At 45.1% G+C, this 17,309-nt stretch overlaps 10 protein-coding genes across 10 annotated transcripts; 4 read left to right on the top strand and 6 right to left on the bottom strand.

Moving 5' to 3' along the window:
• Positions 1 to 672: 672 nt before the first annotated feature.
• C8R40DRAFT_1173672 (uncharacterized protein) lies at positions 673 to 1,180 on the top strand (the record flags this gene model as incomplete). The annotated part of the gene is made up of 2 exons (XM_046232056.1): positions 673 to 820; positions 876 to 1,180. 2 exons carry the CDS (start codon positions 673 to 675, stop codon positions 1,178 to 1,180), a joined length of 453 nt encoding a protein of 150 aa, XP_046083352.1.
• Positions 1,181 to 1,609: 429 nt separating this feature from the next.
• On the top strand, positions 1,610 to 2,667 carry C8R40DRAFT_1052655 (cytoplasmic protein; the record flags this gene model as incomplete). Its single annotated transcript, XM_046224775.1, has 8 exons — positions 1,610 to 1,634; positions 1,688 to 1,735; positions 1,790 to 1,957; positions 2,014 to 2,066; positions 2,118 to 2,168; positions 2,232 to 2,241; positions 2,315 to 2,454; positions 2,506 to 2,667. The coding sequence occupies 8 exons, from the start codon at positions 1,610 to 1,612 to the stop codon at positions 2,665 to 2,667; spliced, it is 657 nt and encodes a 218-aa protein (XP_046083351.1).
• A 118-nt stretch (positions 2,668 to 2,785) lies between these two features.
• C8R40DRAFT_1173670 (uncharacterized protein) lies at positions 2,786 to 3,272 on the bottom strand (the record flags this gene model as incomplete). The annotated part of the gene is made up of 2 exons (XM_046232055.1): positions 2,786 to 2,861; positions 2,905 to 3,272. The coding sequence occupies 2 exons, from the start codon at positions 3,270 to 3,272 to the stop codon at positions 2,786 to 2,788; spliced, it is 444 nt and encodes a 147-aa protein (XP_046083350.1).
• A 633-nt stretch (positions 3,273 to 3,905) lies between these two features.
• C8R40DRAFT_1052968 (voltage-dependent anion channel) lies at positions 3,906 to 5,664 on the bottom strand (the record flags this gene model as incomplete). The annotated part of the gene is made up of 12 exons (XM_046224801.1): positions 3,906 to 4,149; positions 4,203 to 4,385; positions 4,433 to 4,462; positions 4,515 to 4,542; positions 4,597 to 4,645; positions 4,703 to 4,761; positions 4,812 to 4,908; positions 4,958 to 5,072; positions 5,128 to 5,219; positions 5,275 to 5,339; positions 5,390 to 5,543; positions 5,602 to 5,664. The coding sequence occupies 12 exons, from the start codon at positions 5,662 to 5,664 to the stop codon at positions 3,906 to 3,908; spliced, it is 1,179 nt and encodes a 392-aa protein (XP_046083349.1).
• A 280-nt stretch (positions 5,665 to 5,944) lies between these two features.
• C8R40DRAFT_491414 (HIT-like domain-containing protein) lies at positions 5,945 to 7,216 on the bottom strand. The gene is made up of 8 exons (XM_046235236.1): positions 7,149 to 7,216; positions 7,057 to 7,094; positions 6,949 to 6,988; positions 6,857 to 6,890; positions 6,777 to 6,801; positions 6,577 to 6,710; positions 6,069 to 6,510; positions 5,945 to 5,995 (listed from the first exon to the last, which is right to left on the bottom strand). Exons 1-7 carry the CDS (start codon positions 7,157 to 7,159, stop codon positions 6,376 to 6,378), a joined length of 417 nt encoding a protein of 138 aa, XP_046083348.1. The 5' UTR covers positions 7,160 to 7,216; the 3' UTR covers positions 5,945 to 5,995; positions 6,069 to 6,375.
• A 554-nt stretch (positions 7,217 to 7,770) lies between these two features.
• On the bottom strand, positions 7,771 to 9,460 carry C8R40DRAFT_1117400 (uncharacterized protein). Its single transcript, XM_046228655.1, has 12 exons — positions 9,376 to 9,460; positions 9,212 to 9,312; positions 9,066 to 9,157; positions 8,788 to 9,008; positions 8,642 to 8,726; positions 8,497 to 8,591; positions 8,440 to 8,446; positions 8,289 to 8,379; positions 8,212 to 8,227; positions 8,135 to 8,163; positions 7,974 to 8,077; positions 7,771 to 7,912 (listed from the first exon to the last, which is right to left on the bottom strand). Exons 1-12 carry the CDS (start codon positions 9,432 to 9,434, stop codon positions 7,811 to 7,813), a joined length of 1,002 nt encoding a protein of 333 aa, XP_046083347.1. The 5' UTR covers positions 9,435 to 9,460; the 3' UTR covers positions 7,771 to 7,810.
• Position 9,461: 1 nt separating this feature from the next.
• Positions 9,462 to 11,718, bottom strand: C8R40DRAFT_1117399 (S-adenosyl-L-methionine-dependent methyltransferase). Its single transcript, XM_046228654.1, has 8 exons — positions 11,475 to 11,718; positions 11,372 to 11,421; positions 11,218 to 11,317; positions 10,459 to 11,166; positions 10,307 to 10,404; positions 9,916 to 10,250; positions 9,802 to 9,863; positions 9,462 to 9,746 (listed from the first exon to the last, which is right to left on the bottom strand). The coding sequence occupies exons 1-8, from the start codon at positions 11,707 to 11,709 to the stop codon at positions 9,601 to 9,603; spliced, it is 1,734 nt and encodes a 577-aa protein (XP_046083346.1). The 5' UTR covers positions 11,710 to 11,718; the 3' UTR covers positions 9,462 to 9,600.
• A 32-nt stretch (positions 11,719 to 11,750) lies between these two features.
• On the top strand, positions 11,751 to 13,475 carry C8R40DRAFT_1052945 (glutathione synthase; the record flags this gene model as incomplete). The annotated part of the gene is made up of 5 exons (XM_046224797.1): positions 11,751 to 12,125; positions 12,176 to 12,312; positions 12,368 to 12,499; positions 12,551 to 12,631; positions 12,686 to 13,475. The coding sequence occupies 5 exons, from the start codon at positions 11,751 to 11,753 to the stop codon at positions 13,473 to 13,475; spliced, it is 1,515 nt and encodes a 504-aa protein (XP_046083345.1).
• Positions 13,476 to 13,665: 190 nt separating this feature from the next.
• Positions 13,666 to 14,958, top strand: C8R40DRAFT_1117393 (uncharacterized protein). The gene is made up of 5 exons (XM_046228653.1): positions 13,666 to 13,891; positions 13,952 to 13,982; positions 14,044 to 14,368; positions 14,429 to 14,703; positions 14,761 to 14,958. Exons 1-5 carry the CDS (start codon positions 13,761 to 13,763, stop codon positions 14,884 to 14,886), a joined length of 888 nt encoding a protein of 295 aa, XP_046083344.1. The 5' UTR covers positions 13,666 to 13,760; the 3' UTR covers positions 14,887 to 14,958.
• A 714-nt stretch (positions 14,959 to 15,672) lies between these two features.
• On the bottom strand, positions 15,673 to 17,235 carry C8R40DRAFT_1052949 (uncharacterized protein; the record flags this gene model as incomplete). The annotated part of the gene is made up of 6 exons (XM_046224799.1): positions 15,673 to 15,813; positions 15,868 to 16,106; positions 16,161 to 16,278; positions 16,334 to 16,493; positions 16,546 to 16,829; positions 16,885 to 17,235. Coding segments are annotated over 6 exons (1,293 nt in total), but the record flags the coding sequence as incomplete, so codon positions are not given.
• Positions 17,236 to 17,309: the final 74 nt, after the last annotated feature.

The following is a 17,309-nucleotide window of genomic DNA, read 5'->3' as shown; positions in this document are numbered from 1 at the left end:
TAATAATTTGTTCACCTTACCTTTGCACTCTTCATCGGAAACGCTGGATTGCTATTCAAAAATCGTTCGGGCAGAAGAAATAGGGCTTTGCGATGCCAACGCTCCACGTGCATTCAAACAAAGAGTCTTGTTAAGCGCCTTGATTGTACAGGATGATATCTTACCAAGGGTATCATCTTAGCGCAAATGCAACATGCTTCTATGATGTGAATTGATCTTGTTTCATCTTTCCCCAGAGCTTCATCTACCCGCTAACGGTGTTTGCACTTTCGAGAGAACATGTCAGTGGAATCTTTGCACTGGATGGTACTACGGAAGGGGACCTCGTCTGAACTTTAAATAGGTGCCCCCCGGCAAGTAATTAGACAGGTTCGGAGAACTCTTTGACTCATTTATGTGGCTGAAAATCAGTGTCCACATATAAGGATCGTCTCGTTTCTCAGCTTTCTCATTCTCGATAGGATAGAGTCACCAAATCATTTACGATCTCTTACCTGGACACTCCCGTCCTCAGCTTCCATCGTCATAGACCATTGCACAGCATTGCTCTTGCTCAACACCTATTTCTTCGCAATCACCTCGTCTTTAATCCGCACCATCACAGTCTGTCCTTTTCCACCTTTGTTGTTGACATCTATTCGACATTGTCCTTCTTGAGACTCACGTTTTCCGATGATTTCCAGTTCATCTTTCATCCTCGACTTTTTAATCTTAACCTACGCGGTTTGCGCTTCTCCTTTACCTCGCTCTGCCGCCGTGGATCCAACTTCCAATACTGGTCTTAGTCATCAGGTACTCTCTGCGATGGTGGTCGGTCTCTGTACGTCGTGATCGTTTGCCTATATCGCTTCCTAACTCATTAGACGCTCTATCAGGCATTTCCATCTTTGCTGTGTCATTATTTCTTGCAGCTTCGGGATGCAAATTTTATCGCCGACGTATGTCTACGAACGTATCCACCACGCGCGCGCCTTATCGTAGTGAAGATAATAATAATGATGATGGCTTACAAATGCAGCCTGTCCCGAGCCAGATCCCACTTACAAGGGTGGATACTCTTCCTCGTTATGACCCTCGTATACTACCGGCATATTCACTCGGCCTTCGTCGGGACTCCGTGCCTCCAGCCCCCCCGTTCCCTGAACGTCCTGCTACACCACCCCCAGCACACACTAAATAGATCGTATGATCACTATTTACCACAGGAATCCGCGATGCCATCACAATTGGTTCTCCCTCCTCCTTTAAATTTGCGCCTCCCTAGCTCCATATCCCGAGATCCATTTTTCTGAATCCCAGGGTCTGACGCTTCGTGAATTCCCATTTTTGCCCGCATTTATCAGCATTTTTCAGTGTCCCCTCACGCACTCTAGCTTTCAGCTCAATCTCTCTCACATAGCTAGCTTCATTATATTTTCGTCTATTCTCTTCGCCTTCGGTTTGTGCTTGAATGTATGATTAATGTTTTGAAATTGCTTCTCGATCTGTTTTCGATTTTGTGTATGTATCGTAGTATAAAAATTCACTGCGCACCTGCCGGCCGTGCTTACTGGTGTGACCGGTGTGACATTTGACCTTATACCACCGCCTGCCACTAGCTGCCACTGTTATGGTCCTGTTCTTCACGTCCGCAGGTATAGACCCGCCGTTTAGGCCATTCGCCCACACTCTAACATCGAATATTAAGTTGTTTCCCCTGCTGCTACTATCTATATGGGCCGCGATAAAGTCGAAAGTACGAGAAATTTCATGGTTGAATTTCTTATATCATGACTCCCATTCTGTTTAGACGAAGAGCTCATCAAGTACGCCTGGCCACAGGACGTTTGGTTTCATGTGGACAAACTTTCCTCTGCTCACGTATACCTCCGAATGCCCGAGCCAATGTCCTGGGAAGCTATACCAGAAGTCCTGTTAATAGACTGTGCACAACTAGTCAAGGCCAATTCTATCGAGGGTCCGTCTGAGTCTTTGACGACTAGTCCTCCAGAAACTAAAATCATGATTCGTCAGGAAACAAAAAGGATAATTTGACCATCATCTACACCCCAGCAGATAATTTGAAGGTGCGTTTCTGATTCGTTCCCTGTTCAGTTCGTTGAACGAATGCAGTTTAGAAAACAGGAGATATGGCTGTGGGACAGGTGACATTTCACAATGACAAACGGGTGAACTTTCTCAAGGCTCGGAAGTTGGCAAACATGGCTTATTGGTGCAAGTCTTGATGATAGGTGAAACGTGGTCAGTATAGGACCTGTGGGCCACCGTAATGACCTTATTCGACAATGCTGAATACTATGCATCTACTTTCCAGTACATGCCGTCAAGCGCGAAAATCCCATCGTCAATCGGTTAAATAAAACCAAGATCGAGCGACAAGTGGATCACGAACAGGAACGAATAGATAGAATCAAGAAGGAATCGGCTATTCGCAGAGCTGCTGTCGCCGAGAAGGTGTGCAATTAATTCACTTCCGGTCAGCAGCTATTGTTCACCGATCTACAGAAAAAGGCAGAATTGGAACTTGCTCGGGCTAGAGAAGTTGAAAAAGCTGCTCGGTCTTACGACTCTCTGTTCAATGGAGAATATAATGACGGCGAAGACGACGATGAGCCTGCGATTGGAGCTAGGAAAACCGGTAGAGAGTTGGAAGAAGATTTCATGTAAGCTCTCGGTGTAACTCGGAGGCACCGAAGCAGGTCGCCCTATATCACTTTCAAGCTGTAAATCAGGTTGAAATTGCATTGCATCCATTTATCTTCCATTCCTATATTTTCCTCTACAGCTAAAATCCTCCAATCATGATCAGTAGCTGATCAGTAGTAGCGCAAGCGCCGTTCAATTCATCCAAAACGGCGTGCCTTCATTTGCCTAATTGTCATGAGCACTATATCGTTTACCCACATGAAAATGATCAAACCTATCCAAGGAAAAAACCTCGAGATACCACGTTTCTTGTTCTTCAGCCCATCTGGTGAAGGACCATCGAAACGGCCAGTCGAGCCATCACTAGGTGCCCCCTCCGACGTTCCTGGTGCGCTCTGGGCCGCCAATGCCTGTGTGGAGTCTTTCGCCTGCTTCTTCTTCACCACGGGGGTGGAGATAGGGTTATGGCTAGCAGCAACACCGTATCGGGATTGAAGGTCCCCGAACGCGGCTGCGTAATCTTTCTGTGGTGTCTGGCGGGGATTCAAAGGCACCCTCGAAGAGATGGTGTTCGCGTTAGATACGAGAGAGGTGCTGGATGTACTAGCTGGAACTTTGGATGTCATTTTTGACGCGTTGAAATTGGGATTATCGCAAATCTCTTATAAATTGTCTATCCTTGGTCCCGAGTCAATTTTCCCTTCTGTGAATTTAACTGTGGCACAGTATCATGGGCAGTTTACTGTGTAAATCGCAGCACCCTGAACCCTGAGCACCTGAGCCTCATAAGTATCGGCCCCGAATTTTGACTCAACGTCGGTAGTACCGTTATATTACCGTTCACAGGTCTGCGCGCTAACAAGCAGCCAACTTCAGCCTTGAACATAACTATGTATGCGGTAAAATCTTATGTGGTTTTCTCGACTGACTATGTATACATATACATTTGGTCGATGTTTCAACATGGATATACCATTTGAGCGCCGGGCCTCAGAACCAGCTATGTATCCAGAAAAAATGCATCGCAATCTATTGCCGCCATACATGCTGTATTGCACATGTGTGTATTCATTCAGAGAGGATCCGGATAGGAAACAGTCCAAATTATGTTTCGAAAGAGCGGCATTGAGTACTTGATACTCTAGAGATCTCCTACATATGTAGGAGGCAATAATAAAGGTCGGCTTTATCTACTACTATGATCATGGTCGTTCATGAAAGTAATTACAAGAAAGAAAAGTGGTCGGTCGGCATGAGACCTAGACCGCTGTAGATGCAGTTGAATAGGAGAGTGTAGAATCATTGTCCTGACGAAGGTCCTTGAGGACATCGTCATCTTGGGAATAGAAGATCAATCCTTTCCAAAAAGCGGCGACAGTCAGTATAAACAGAACCGCCCACGTTAAACACATTAGGATTGTCATGACTAAATGGACGTCATATAGTCCAGGAATGTGGAGGACGTCACCAAGGACTCGTGTGGTCGAAATCCACCCAACGTTTCTGTGAAGTTGTTTGGGTTACGGTTTGAGGAATGATGACTGAACATAACTTACGGAAAGGTCAGTGCCCAGCAGCCAAGTATTTCTTTAAGGTGTTTATGGACTTTGAACCAGTAGGGCAGAACTCCGAAGACAAAGAGGAATACAGCCAATCCGTAGAGCATCAGCGCTGACAGAACACTGCTGGCATACCAAATGTCCCCTGCAGTTGGAGTAATAAGGCCATGGGCAGCGAGACTATTCGGAATGTCAAGGAAGCATTGGGAGGTGGGATTTTTACGCACATTTTTCTTGCATGATCTCCTAGGTTGAGTCTGCGATTGGGGGTAAGCAACTCGGAGCCATTGACTACAATGTATGACTCACAGTGCAAGTGCAGTAAATCCAGGTGGACCTATAGTTTGATGACTGAGTCCCATCGATTTTACCAGGGAAATTCAGGACTTACCGCATGCCACAAAGGCTCCATTTGCCTGATGACCATCGAGGAAGCCGGTCTAGGTAAAGTCGCCGTAGATATAACGAAGTTGAAGGGTGTTTGAAAACATACTTACGGACATAATGCGAATGATGTAAATGCAAAGGTAGAAGAAGGTCATAAAAAATCCAATTCCTGAGGAAACCGTTATGAATTTTGGACCGAGCCAAGGAGCTAAAAATTACCCTGAAAGAAATAGCCCAAAACGAGAACTCCGACTGCTCGGGTATCCGCAGGGTTCATTACTTTCAACACATTGAAGGCGACGACTCCCACAAGCATCTGTGTACAGAGATCAGCTCTTCATTGTTTGGACGGAGGGATGACATACCATCGGGAAAATCAAGAAGGCGTAAGCAGGAGTGAAAGTAGCCAGATCGTGTGGTTGGTTGAACCAAATCATTAGCATAGGTAGACAAGTTAAACAGGCGAAGGCGACATAAATCCTGTCGAACGACAATATATGATTTCAAGCCTCCGAAATGAGACTAGTAGACATACCAGAACAGGACGTAGATGAAGCCCGGACTAACATAACCTGGGGGTACAGCATAGTTTATGGTGCCAATGATAATGGTTGCAAATGAAAGGACCTACGGATGGCGACTCAGACCTGTATGTAGATAAAGTACGGAGTTCAACACTTACGACGAGTGGCACAAATATTCCTTTCACAGGGTCGTTGATCAGCCTCCATGCTTGCCTTGGAAATACTTCAGGCATTCCTTTTAGATCCTCCTTCAGATGAAAATATAATGCTCACGTATTGCTTGCGTCATGAGAGTAGTGGTGTTGAGGATGAACAACGAAATGTTCAAGAAATAGAATATGGTCTCGACGGTAGTGAGTGTTGGTGAGTGCTCTTTGAGTCCGGAAAGCGTCACATAGACTGCTCCAGTACCCATACCGATTGGAAACTGTGTCGGGATGGTCAAACAGCAGAACCATAACTACAGGTGTGGATGCGCTACTCACCGCTTGCCAGGACCAGCCATGGATTCTGCGCGCCAGGGTGCCAACTCGCTGCTTCTCGGACATATTTGCAGAAGATGAGATGAAGGACGTTGCGTGGGATGTGGATATGAAACCACTTTGTGGTAAGGTGATTCAAAAATGATGTGCTTCCAAGTGGAAGACGTTTTAAAGGAGAAGAATGTGTTAGTATGTGGATGTTAAGAAAGAAACGTGTTGGGCCCGCCAATGTTAAGAAAGAAACGTGTTGGGCCCGCCAATCAGACCATACTCCAAGAGCTGTCCCATACTTATACTCGAGTAAGTATAGGCAAGTATCCAAATTTCAACTCACGAATTCCCTCCTTTCGGATATATCCCGAAGCGAGAGTGAAATGAACAACCTTGGCTATACAATCTGCATCAGTTGAATCATCAGCCAAGAGATAACCACAGATATCCGTGAACAATCTACTAAAAAGTGTGCATACCAGTGAGACATGCCACCACACTGCTATTGTGCAGGAGAGGCGACACAGGACTCGAAGTTACAGGAGTCTAGTGGCAGCAGTGTAAACTCGAGAGGACTATACAACTTTACGAGCAAAATTGTGGTGAACAGTCGAAAAGTCTTGGCTTGGGGGCAGCCCATATGACAACAGATGACAACACTGCATAAGATCGCACGGCGGCACATCGCTATTCGAAACACGAACCCCTACAAAAGCGCACAGGAGAGGAAAGGAAGGGATATAACCGGCACGTTATTCAAAATTTCCTTAATACTCCGTTTTCCGATCACAGTTTTCCTTTCAGCTCTTCATACACCTTTTGTAATTCTTCCTTTGGAACTTCCTTGGCGGGCCAACCGACAATTAAACCCTCTTCTTCATTGGGCTTTGGGATGACGTGGAAATGAACGTGTTGGACGACCTGAATGCTCGAACATATATAAACCGGGCAAATGTGATCTGTAACAATGTTTGAAGTCGAACTCACCTGATGGGCCAGGGCTCCATTATTCTGTAGAATGTTGTAATTCTCTGCACCTTGTGCAAGCGCAATCTTTTTTGCGATTGGCAGAGCGTCCGCAAGATATTCGTCTGGAAGTTCGTGCATCTTGGCAGCATGGTCTGAGAGTAATGATAAGGAAGTGATTGGGGTGAGTCTGATTAGATGATGAAGCGAGGACGGCTCACATTTCGGAATGACCATTGAGTGTCCCTTTGACATGAATTGAGCGTGTTTGACAAACAACGTGCTAGGAGCGCCCACTCACAATGGCGATAGGACCAACGTCGAGGAACGAGTAGCTGTAAAAATGGTTTAGTCAGAAACCATGCTCAGAATCATGGCATTCATGACACGAACGAGAGGTCTGTTTCAATGAGTTTAAAGCTCGGTATCTCGCCTACAACCAAAGACAAATCACTTAGTTCAAGCCTAAGGTTCAAAGTTCGGTGAGATTAACATGCATACCTTTGATGATCTTGCAGAAGATACATGAAGCAAGAGACCTGTGACACGATGGTTATATTTCTTCACTCAATGTAAAACGAATGCATAAGTACTTGGAAGCCATTTTAGATGAAGTTTGTAGGAATTGTCGACCCCAGTGATCAGTGATTACGACATAAGTTGGAGCGGCATGATAAAGCGGCGACGGAGGTGCCGGTGATCAATGATTACCGCGGTCACGGACAGTCACTCAGGCCGGTCATCGTCGCGCCTGGCGCATCCTCTGATTTTGATTCACCCTTTTTGTCACTCCCTTACTCAAGGACGTCTCATTAAGTGAATCTGGTTTTCTCTTAGCTGGAGTCCAGACTCTCATGTCCAAGATTTGTAACCAACGTATATTTTCACGAGTTGTCCCGGGGAGCGGGATTTTACAGCTGATCATGGGGAACTGTGTCCCACATGGTTTTAACCATCTTTCCTGCCTCTCAAGGAGATAGTATGCTTGTCACTCATGATGTTATTATTTGGTTACATTCCTACAGATTGGGGTATCACCGCACATCATGGGCACTTGGTCAGGCCTAGGACTCAGAGTCTGTCAAGCCATGGAGTCAGTTGGCAGACCTCCATCTGTAGGCTAACTCCAAGCCCCAAAGGTAGTCAATGCATGCAATACTTATATGCACCATCATCTGTATGATGGCACTCACTCACTACCTCATGTATAGGCAAAAGCCATAGACTGGTAGATATTAAAATACAACACCCTACTTCAGTGACTATACGTCTCTGCTAACTTGGTCTTCACATATTCTCCTGCTGTGATGATCTCGTATTGAAGAGGTCGGTCGGGGGATACGCAACCAGGAATGGGCTGTGTGCACATCGATATGAAGGCTCATACCGATAAATAAGAATATGTATGAATGGCTTACTTCCAGTTTGGCATCCCAGTTGGCACCCACAAACAATGGTATGGAATATCGGCATACACCGCTTCTATTGATAGCACGATGTACGGTGGACTTGAAGATACCATCTGGAGATCCAAATCAGCGGAAAAAAATTCGAAAATTCAAAATGCATGTGCACGTACTTGTCCATCGAGCAAATTGATCACCTAGACTACGAGAAAAAAATTAATGGTATATCGTACAGTGGCGGAAGACCAACTTGATAACAAAAGTTCCTAAACACAAAGAATATAAACAGGTCAAATGAAGTAGACAAACGTAATTTACAAGACTGACCCGGAATTGGGGGAGCATTGATCCACTCTTTTTCAGAGTTGAGGACTTGCAACGCCTGAATACCCGGTTCCTGCCAGAGGATTGTGAAACACTTATGTTGAAGATTAGACTACGTCGAGGTCAGAATGCTAAACCTTGGCAAGACACAGACCTCCCAGCTTATGGACATCACTTTATGAGTTGCGAAAAGATAGATTGAAATACTTACTCGCTATGGGCGCCAATGCCGATAATGTGATCGTCCGTTACGTCTTCTTGCGGTGGATAGCGGAGGGTACGCATGAGCGCAGCAGCATTGTTCGTCTGAGACGAAATATTTAGGTCAGGGAGCGGACGGAACCAGGAGGAACCACCTTTTCTTCGAAAAAATCTTCTTCTAAATCTAGCGCAAGAGCAAAGATCGGGAATAACACTTTCCCAATATTTGCCACTGCTTCGCTAATGGTATCGTGGATTAGTCTGTGAATCTGAAATTATGAATTCGATGGAAATCTTTAACTAATAGCGAAGTGCGGCCTCTCGAAATTTGGGTAGTTCAGGAGGCCAAGTATTGAGTCCAATGCTATGGCCATTTTCGGAGACCACATCATGATCCAGAAGATTCAAGGGCTCCCCAGTGAACTCGAATCCCTCTTGAAAATCACCCCCGCCATTAGGATCGTTGTTACCACTGAGCAAAGCTGAATATCCCATCATGTTAGGTGTTGTTTTGTTTTCAATCTACGTCATGGTAAGTAAAGGTTTCGCAGTAGGTCATAACAAGAGGTGCAAGCTTTCCTTCAGTTTTGATTCCAAAGGTAGGGCAAAGAACTCCTTCGACTGTGATACAAAGTCTTCGATAAGCGTCTGGGGAACACCGTGGTTGGCGACTATCAATATTAATCAGAGAGGTCACTTGGTGCGATTGAAGAGGCTCTATGTACCGTAGAAGAAGCCTACGTTGATGCAAGCATTTCGAATCTCCGTAGCTAAAGCGCGTCGGACTGAAATGTCGGCCCCGTTACTGATTATATGAGAGAGGTCACTACAACGTCATTTGTCTACGTGAGCGACATTTTCTGTCTTCGAGGGTAAATTGCTAGTGCACATGATAGGAATAGTTTTGAATGAAGTTTGAGCGATATCTGCACTGTGGATCAACGACATGATAGAGCAAATAAGACCAAGGTGAGATAAGCGCCGGTATCAATATCTATTTGTTAAGAGATTATGTACCCTATATACATAGTACTGGAACATACAGTAAAACATAGGTAGAATGAGCCATTGGCATGGATGGAGATTTTAGTAGACAGAAAGCATTCTGATTTCACTACTGTATTTTGAACATCTGCACTATGACCTCCGGATTCTCATTTTGGCCCTCAACGTCCTGTATTGTATAGTGTATCTCGACGTCAATCTCACGAGAGTTCGAGACACTTTTGCGGCAATGAAAGTGGCCATATACGACATATCCTAAACAAACCCATGTTCAATCCCGTATGAACTATCGAAAGAATAGGTCACCAACCTTCATCTACCACGAAAGGTTCTTTCAGCAAGAACAGAGTCTGTTTCCAGTGAGTGGGGATACTGATCAAACGCATGAGATGCCACCCCGATAATCAGATGATGTTCATCACACCTTTTCGGGCCCGTACTGAAACTTGTCACCACATCCGTTTTGGTTGCATCACCTGCAGGCTTTTCCACAGACTTTTCCTTCTTGTGATGCTGGCTCATGCGTCTTTGAGGCGCAGGTCGCCCGCCCAAAGGCCAGACTTCTGCGACAACAGCATCGTTTTCCTGTATAACATCTACCTCCTTTTCAGAAGCGACTGGATTGCCAGACGCGGTGAAGAAAGTGTCAAAATATAGAATGAAGGCAGTGACTTTGGTACGTCGATCGACTGAAGATGTCAATTTGAACGAGGATATGAAGTCGAGCTGGCGGGTAGTAATCGAGGAGAGATGGAGTTCCTAAGGGTGAGAGTCAGAATAATCCGAACGAACCATAAACAAAATGGGATCACGACCTTCACGACAGACGGGGTGCTTAGCATAGCATGAGATCCAACGACATCGATGACAGCTTCATGATACAATTCCTCTGCCATAACTGACATATCAAAGCCTATGACCGCAGATTCAAAGACAGTCTTAGAAGCATCAAACAGATAGTACCCACCATAAACATCGTTCCAAAAAGTTATGCGGTCCTTCACTATTTCACTAGCATCACATAGCCCAAGCATCATTTTAGAGTGGGCGGGAGCCATAACACCGTCAAGCTTCAAAAATCGGTCTCGGGCAACCAAGACAGAGTCAAGCATGCTTTCGTACAACAACGCATATCCCATCCATTCGGAGATGATAACATCAACTTTGACTCCTTCAGGTAGCTGGATGTCTTCGACCTTTCCTCGGATAACAGTAATGACACTGTCCAAATCATTCGCTTTTACGATTTTCTCGGCCTTCATAGCGATGTCTGAAGCATCCACAGCAAAAACTTTCCTTGCACCTGCCCTTGCAGCAAAGAGAGAGAGGATACCAGTGCCGCAGCCAACATCAAGGACTATAGCGTTTTCAAATACAGAGGGTGTTCCGAGAATATAGCGTGCATAGGTGGATGTCCGCACTTTGTCCTGGATCATGACTGCGTGAATGTCATTAGCGCCGTAGCTTTCGAAATAATGAGAATCATCATCGCGCTTTGGTGGGAGACCACTGGGCTCTGCAGTTTGCCCAAGGTTGAAACGTTGGTTGACGATCTTTCGATATTCCTGAAAGTCGCGTTTTGTTTCTGTTAGTTTCTGTTCTAATAATCGAATGCGTCGATCCGTAGAAAGAGAATCTTCATCTTCGGAATCAGTCCAATCGTCAGGCTGATATCCTAAGGCGTGTTGAAAGATCTTAGAGCGGGTAAGATACGTGCTCGACTCACGAAGCATAGGATCATCCTCCACAACTGGACGAAGAAAATCATCACTCGTGAAAAAAGATTCTTTTCCCGTCAACGATGTGATATTGGCAGGGGCGGGTTTCTACATTAAGGACATTAAGATGGGATTCAAATCTCTGAATTAAAAATCGTGTACAGTTTGACGAATGAAATTTATCAATCGTATACGCCCGTGCACATCCAGTGCTGAAGAGTTGTATGAGCCACGAACGATGCCCAAATTAAGTAAAAAAACGAACATAATCTTGCGCAAGCCTCGTTCAGATCAAAACCATGAGCTGCCTTGTCGTATGCAATGATGTCTTCTACGTTGCCAGTCTTGTTGTCAAAAAGAGATCTGCAGTCGCCGCGTTGCGTACTCGAATCAGAGATCCAATCATCCCAGGTTTCGTCTTCGTCTTCGTCGCTCGAGGGTAAATTGGCATCGTGGTCATCCTCGATGATTGGATCGGTAGGATGAAAATGGATGCTCATAAGGAAGATTGGGCGCTAATTTTCAAGATCTAACCACCATCATGCAGCCAGCGTTTGACTTTACACAATGGCCTCCCCTTATATCTAACAAAGATCGTAACGCTCTACAGTACCGTGCTACTAGCTATGCTCTAGCTCATGGCTTACTCTATCTGCCTATCGGTGTCCAGCCTCCGAAACTCACTTCAGCAATACATGCCCCGATATCTTTGTTTCCTACTCCCTTTCCAAGAGATCAGTTCGAGCAAGCACAGAGGCTACAGTCTATCTATAACATACTATACTCGCGCATTGCGATGGATATTGAGTTCTTGGATCAAACTATGGGAACTGAGGTAGGGGTAGGGCAGGTGGATGAATTCACTGGCCAACTATGGTCGGGATGGCGTGATTTGCGCGAGAGAGGACTTGCTCAAGTGCATGTTCAGTAATTCGCCTTTCGAAATCCGCTCATTGGTATCGGTAGCCGTTGCATCTAGGTTTATTTCGATCTGACTATTTACTGCATCAACGGGACTCCGAACTGTCCCTTAAGCAGGTGGAATTCAACACCATATCTTCCTCTTTCGGAGCCTTAGCACAGAAGACTGCTGAGATGCATCGGTAAGCAACCCGTACGTGATGCAGATCTACTTTGTTCATCATCGATACTTTGAAGGAGTTTGGAAATCTCGACAAAATTTTACACCAACTCGGCTCATTTAACCGCTAGCAACCTGCCTCCTAATCATAGCACGTCGGGTTTGGTAGAAGGACTAGCGGCTGCCCATGCGGCGTACAATGTTGATGGGTAATAGCTTTTTTGAGGTCTCCATCAAGTATGTTCTTGACCCTCCCGCAGGTCGAGGATCCTCTTTGTCGTTCAAACTGGCGAGAGAAATATCTTCGATCAGCTTTGGTTAGAATATGAGCTTTTGGAAAAGTAATTCATCTTCCATCAAAATGGCACATGCTTGTCACTGATCGCTCTCTAAAGATACTCTATTCACGTCGTCCGGCGTACATTTGACGAGCTTGCTCATCAAGTCAAATTATCGGAGAAAGACTTCGCGCTAATTATAGAGTCTCCAGACGAGCGTCCGGTGGAAATTTCTACAGTCTATTATAGATCAGGATACACCCCGGATGATTTTCCTACCCAAACACAGTACCAGACCCGGTTCAAACTCGAGCGTTCTAAGGCTATCAAATGTCCTTCGATACCTCTTCAACTTGCGGGAGGCAAAAAGGTCCAGCAAGTACTCACTGAACCTGGGGTCCTCGAGCGATTTCTTTGCGATGAGAAGAAATATGGCTCTCAAGGCGTGTTTTCCGCTCAAGCCCTTGCCGATCTTCGGACAAGCTGGATGGAGATGTGGCCACTAGATTTAGATGGTGACGCTGGAGTTGGCCAGGCTCGAGGGAGAGCTTTGGAACTTGTTCTCAAGCCGCAACGTGAAGGAGGGGGGAACAATGTTTATAAGGAAGCCATACCGGAATTTCTCGTTTCCCTACCTCCGAGGGAGCGGCCAGCGTGGATTGCGATGGAGCTGATTTCTCCACCTTTGGGATTGAAGAACTATCTAGTGCGTGCAGGGTCGGAAGAGTGTGTCGAGACAGAGGTGGTAAGCGAACTAGGTATATTCGGTTGGTCGTTGTTTGGAGAAGGGAAAGTCATAAACGAGAAAGAGGCTGGATGGCTAGTGCGGACGAAGGGCAAGGACAGTAATGAGGGTGGTGTTGCTACTGGATTTTCAGTTTTGGATTCTCTAGTTTTGGTCGATTAGTGTAATATACACGATCTAAACTTCTAAAGATACTAGTGTACGCAGCATAGTCGTCCTACTACTATACAATCGCTCAGAACTCCAGGATCGTCTGGATTAATTGCGGCGCTTTACAGTATAATGTACGCTCCGATGTTTTTCATGGAAGGCAGAAAGTATATCGAAGAATTATCTCCACATGATAACTTTTTCTTGATTTTCCCCCCTCCTTTACCCGGAATTTCACCGATCCAGGTATATAGAAATGATGCGGCAGCGAGCTAGAGATTGCTTTGGTGTTCCAAAATGGTTCTATTCACAGCTCTCCTCATCAACACCGCAATTGCTCTTGCTACTGCATCCTTGTATTGGGATGGGCGGGTTCCACAGACAATGACTGAATCGGACCTTGATTCCTCGATTGGTCCATACTTGACGTTCGTGTCTACGATATACTATATCCTCTAATCTCAGTAATCATGTCTATGCCCCACTAGCGTTGTCAAAGGGAGTGAGGACGCCTCGCATGTAGTATTCGTTTCGTCTTATAAATTTGAGTCGACCGTGCTAATTCAAGTCACGATATTAGTACACAACTCTTCTCGGAACAGATTCGACGCCAACTCCTCTTTGGAGTTCGGTCGTCTCAGAGCAAGTCGTATCACTTACCATAACGAATAGTTCTATTTTCGTTCCAGGGGGCAGTACTCCCCAGAATGGGTTCCGCAGGACAGACCTTATTGCTCAGGGTAACGGAAGTAACTCTGCCCTAGACGCTATAATGGAAGTTGGAGTTTCGAAATTTTACTTCTCTGTCCAGGAAAATGAACAGCTTCCCTTGAACTACTCGCATGAATACCAAATTGTATTCATAGAACCCTCAGACGGAACCCATGTTTTTGAACTTCAGTTAGGTTAGTTGTCAAGTTAGGTGCCAGTGTAGATATTATCCTCTCTAACACGAGGCTTCATAGGCACACCTTTCAGCAACCCAAGTACAACTGAAGTTGCCGCTGATGCAAAATTTCTGAAAGTCCGGGATCATGCGCTCAATTTATTGTTCGAAACCCCCTTTACTGCTGGTCGATGGCACAATTTCGCAGTCCAGGTCGATTGGAAAAATTTGACTCTTCAAGTTTTTTACTCCGTTGGTGCTGCAGAACTAGTCGCCGTTACCTCTGTAGCCCCGAATCCCACTGCTGCAACAGGGTCAGCGGGGCAAGGTGACTTCCATGCTGCCCTCTTAAAGGTGATCAACACTCTGCTTTGACAGTATAAGCAACTCCTTCATACCTTTGTCCTTCAGCTTCCTATCGTGGACCCAAGTGAACCTGCTGCAGAACAAAATGACGTTGTGCATTACGGGATCCAAGAAGGGACCACCGAGGGATTATTTTATTCAGGTCTATTCGTCGAACAGGTTTCGGTATGAGACTTAATTGTGTACATATATATTGAGTGGAATTCTATACCTGAACTGGAACCTCATAAGCTTTTCGAAAATAGGGACATCAACAAGATTATGTCGTTCATAGAATTACCCTTGCTGTTTGCTCCCATCTGAGCCCATATGTGATCATTCGCTGTAGCAGCCCCTATCTGAGACCACCTTCATTCTCACCATTTGCCCATTCTCCGTCCATATCACAATAGATTGTACGTAAGGTAGGGGACTAAACGATTTACAGATCCTAGAACTAGCAAAAGGTTCATAGTTGGTGACTATGATTCGGCGACATCCAGTTCAAGGTAGCAAGATAACTGTCCCAATCTAGACTGTTTATTCATACAGTAACATAAGAAATTAATCAGATTTCAAGACAGTCACTCACTCAGATCCTACTCCCATTGGTGCATCATTCCACATATTCTTGAGTTGTTCATCAGTGTCAAACATCGACTGGGGGACCATGGGGGTATGGTGGTTGTTATTGAGCAGTTGTTGAAAGTCCATAGATGATAATGACTCAAGCCACGGTTGCAACATATTGGGAATCTCGACAGAAGATTGATTGGATGGTGGAGGTGCGGTGTCGGTGGAGGATGTCAATTGAAGCGGAAAATCACCCAAGACAGCAAGATTATGTAGAATGTCACTATATTCAAATTAGCCTAGACACAATTCACATGTATATGAAAATCTTTACCCACCGACGTTGACCAGCAGTCCAAGACCTTCTTCACTTTGAGTCTCCATATTATGGAAAAGAAAATGATTTTACCTGGATTCAGCATTTTCAAGGACTCGCATACAGCCATGGACACCGGCCATAACACCTGCAACATCAATGGCCTTTCCTGCACGCCTGGCGCTGAATAGTTTGAAGAAGAGAATAATTGCAGATGTGAAGGCAGTATGCTGCATTTAACATTAGGTACAGTTATGAAGAGTGTTTACGGATGGGATACACACAAGTAGCAAACTCGGAACAAGGACCGTTGGTGCACGACAGGAAATAATCAATGCAATTCCACTATTTGCACGAGCTGCATTGTCACAGCTTGCAAGACATGAGTATGTGATAGAGGTTGGTTTACCGCCGGGGGCAACAAATGGGTGATGCACTAGGACTCTCAAGTCATGATATGCTGAACTGAGCATTGCGGCTTGAACAAAAAACAAGGGATCTTCTATGGTTGCAGAAAATCGTACTACAGGATGGATTAACAAGGTTTCTTGTCCCATACTTAATTGTCATGGCTTACAGTGGGCCGGTATCTTAGCTTCCCAGCTATTGATCTTGGAGTCTAATTGTGTTACCAAGCGCTCCTCCCAACCCTGGCCAGTGTAGCCGAGAAATACTTTGGATTTATTGATGGAGTACTGAATGAAAGATGTTAGAAATCCAAAATGATACCATGATTTGTTATCAACATACAATTGTTCTTAGAGCATAAGAGAGGATGAAACTAACTTCGATGAAAGATATGATAAATGCAATCTTGGATGGCTTTCCTGGAGGCTGCTTAAAGGATTCCTCTGGGTCTGATAACAACCAGAATTCATCATCACAGTCAATGGGATAGTCAAGGTCAAAACTGTGCATGAAAGTGAGTGGATCAATCTATTCGAACATTGACAAATCTTTACTCTTCATCGTGTAAAGAGCAGGGTCGCCCCAATGTAAGACAAAATTGCCTGTCAAGGATATACAAGCACCTAGTCATCGTGGATGGTTCGGAACAGACTTTCGATTCCGAACAAGTTAAAACGAACCAAAACGCGCGCTTCCACAGCTCATCAACGGCAGTCAATCTTGAGGAATAGACCTTTTTTCTGTGAGCACCAACTGCTTGAGCTAACCGAAGACCAGCCGAGATGAGAGACCAGCCTTCCTCCTGAGAAGGACAATCTTGAATGTAGATAGTATACAGCTATATCATTATCATGAGTGGTAACAATCGAGAAGATAGCGTGCCGGACACAAACCACTATTGCTTGCAAGTTGTACAGGTTTGGAACAGTTAACGTAGCCTTATTGTAAAGGTTTACTTGCGAAAACCATTTCCAACCAGATGATAGCCAAGATCCAGTTTTCTCCAGTACTACCCTTGGATCTGAAGAAAATCTGGACCCGATTGCAATGACCAACATTGCAACGTTGGCAAATTGAGGATCACGATAATGAACGCCTTGAGTAATTAACGTTTCGAAGGTGGGTCGGTGTAACAGGGCATACAGGTAGTTGATGTGTTCAAAGTATAACGCAACGAGGGAGTCAAACAGATCTTTCTCAGGAAACGTAAAGAGATTGAGGAATATCTCCGGCTCTGATTCCCACTACATTAGAAGACGAGAACAGTGAAAAAAAAGTACACAGAAAGCTTAGCGTGAAATGGCCTACTGGGAACGAT

Source organism: Lentinula edodes, assembly GCF_021015755.1.
Source record: "Lentinula edodes strain Le(Bin) 0899 ss11 chromosome Unknown C8R40scaffold_32, whole genome shotgun sequence".
In the NCBI taxonomy this organism is placed as follows: domain Eukaryota; kingdom Fungi; phylum Basidiomycota; class Agaricomycetes; order Agaricales; family Omphalotaceae; genus Lentinula; species Lentinula edodes.
The sequence above is the reverse complement of the archived record's forward strand: the minus strand, read 5'-3'. Positions and strand labels throughout refer to the sequence as shown.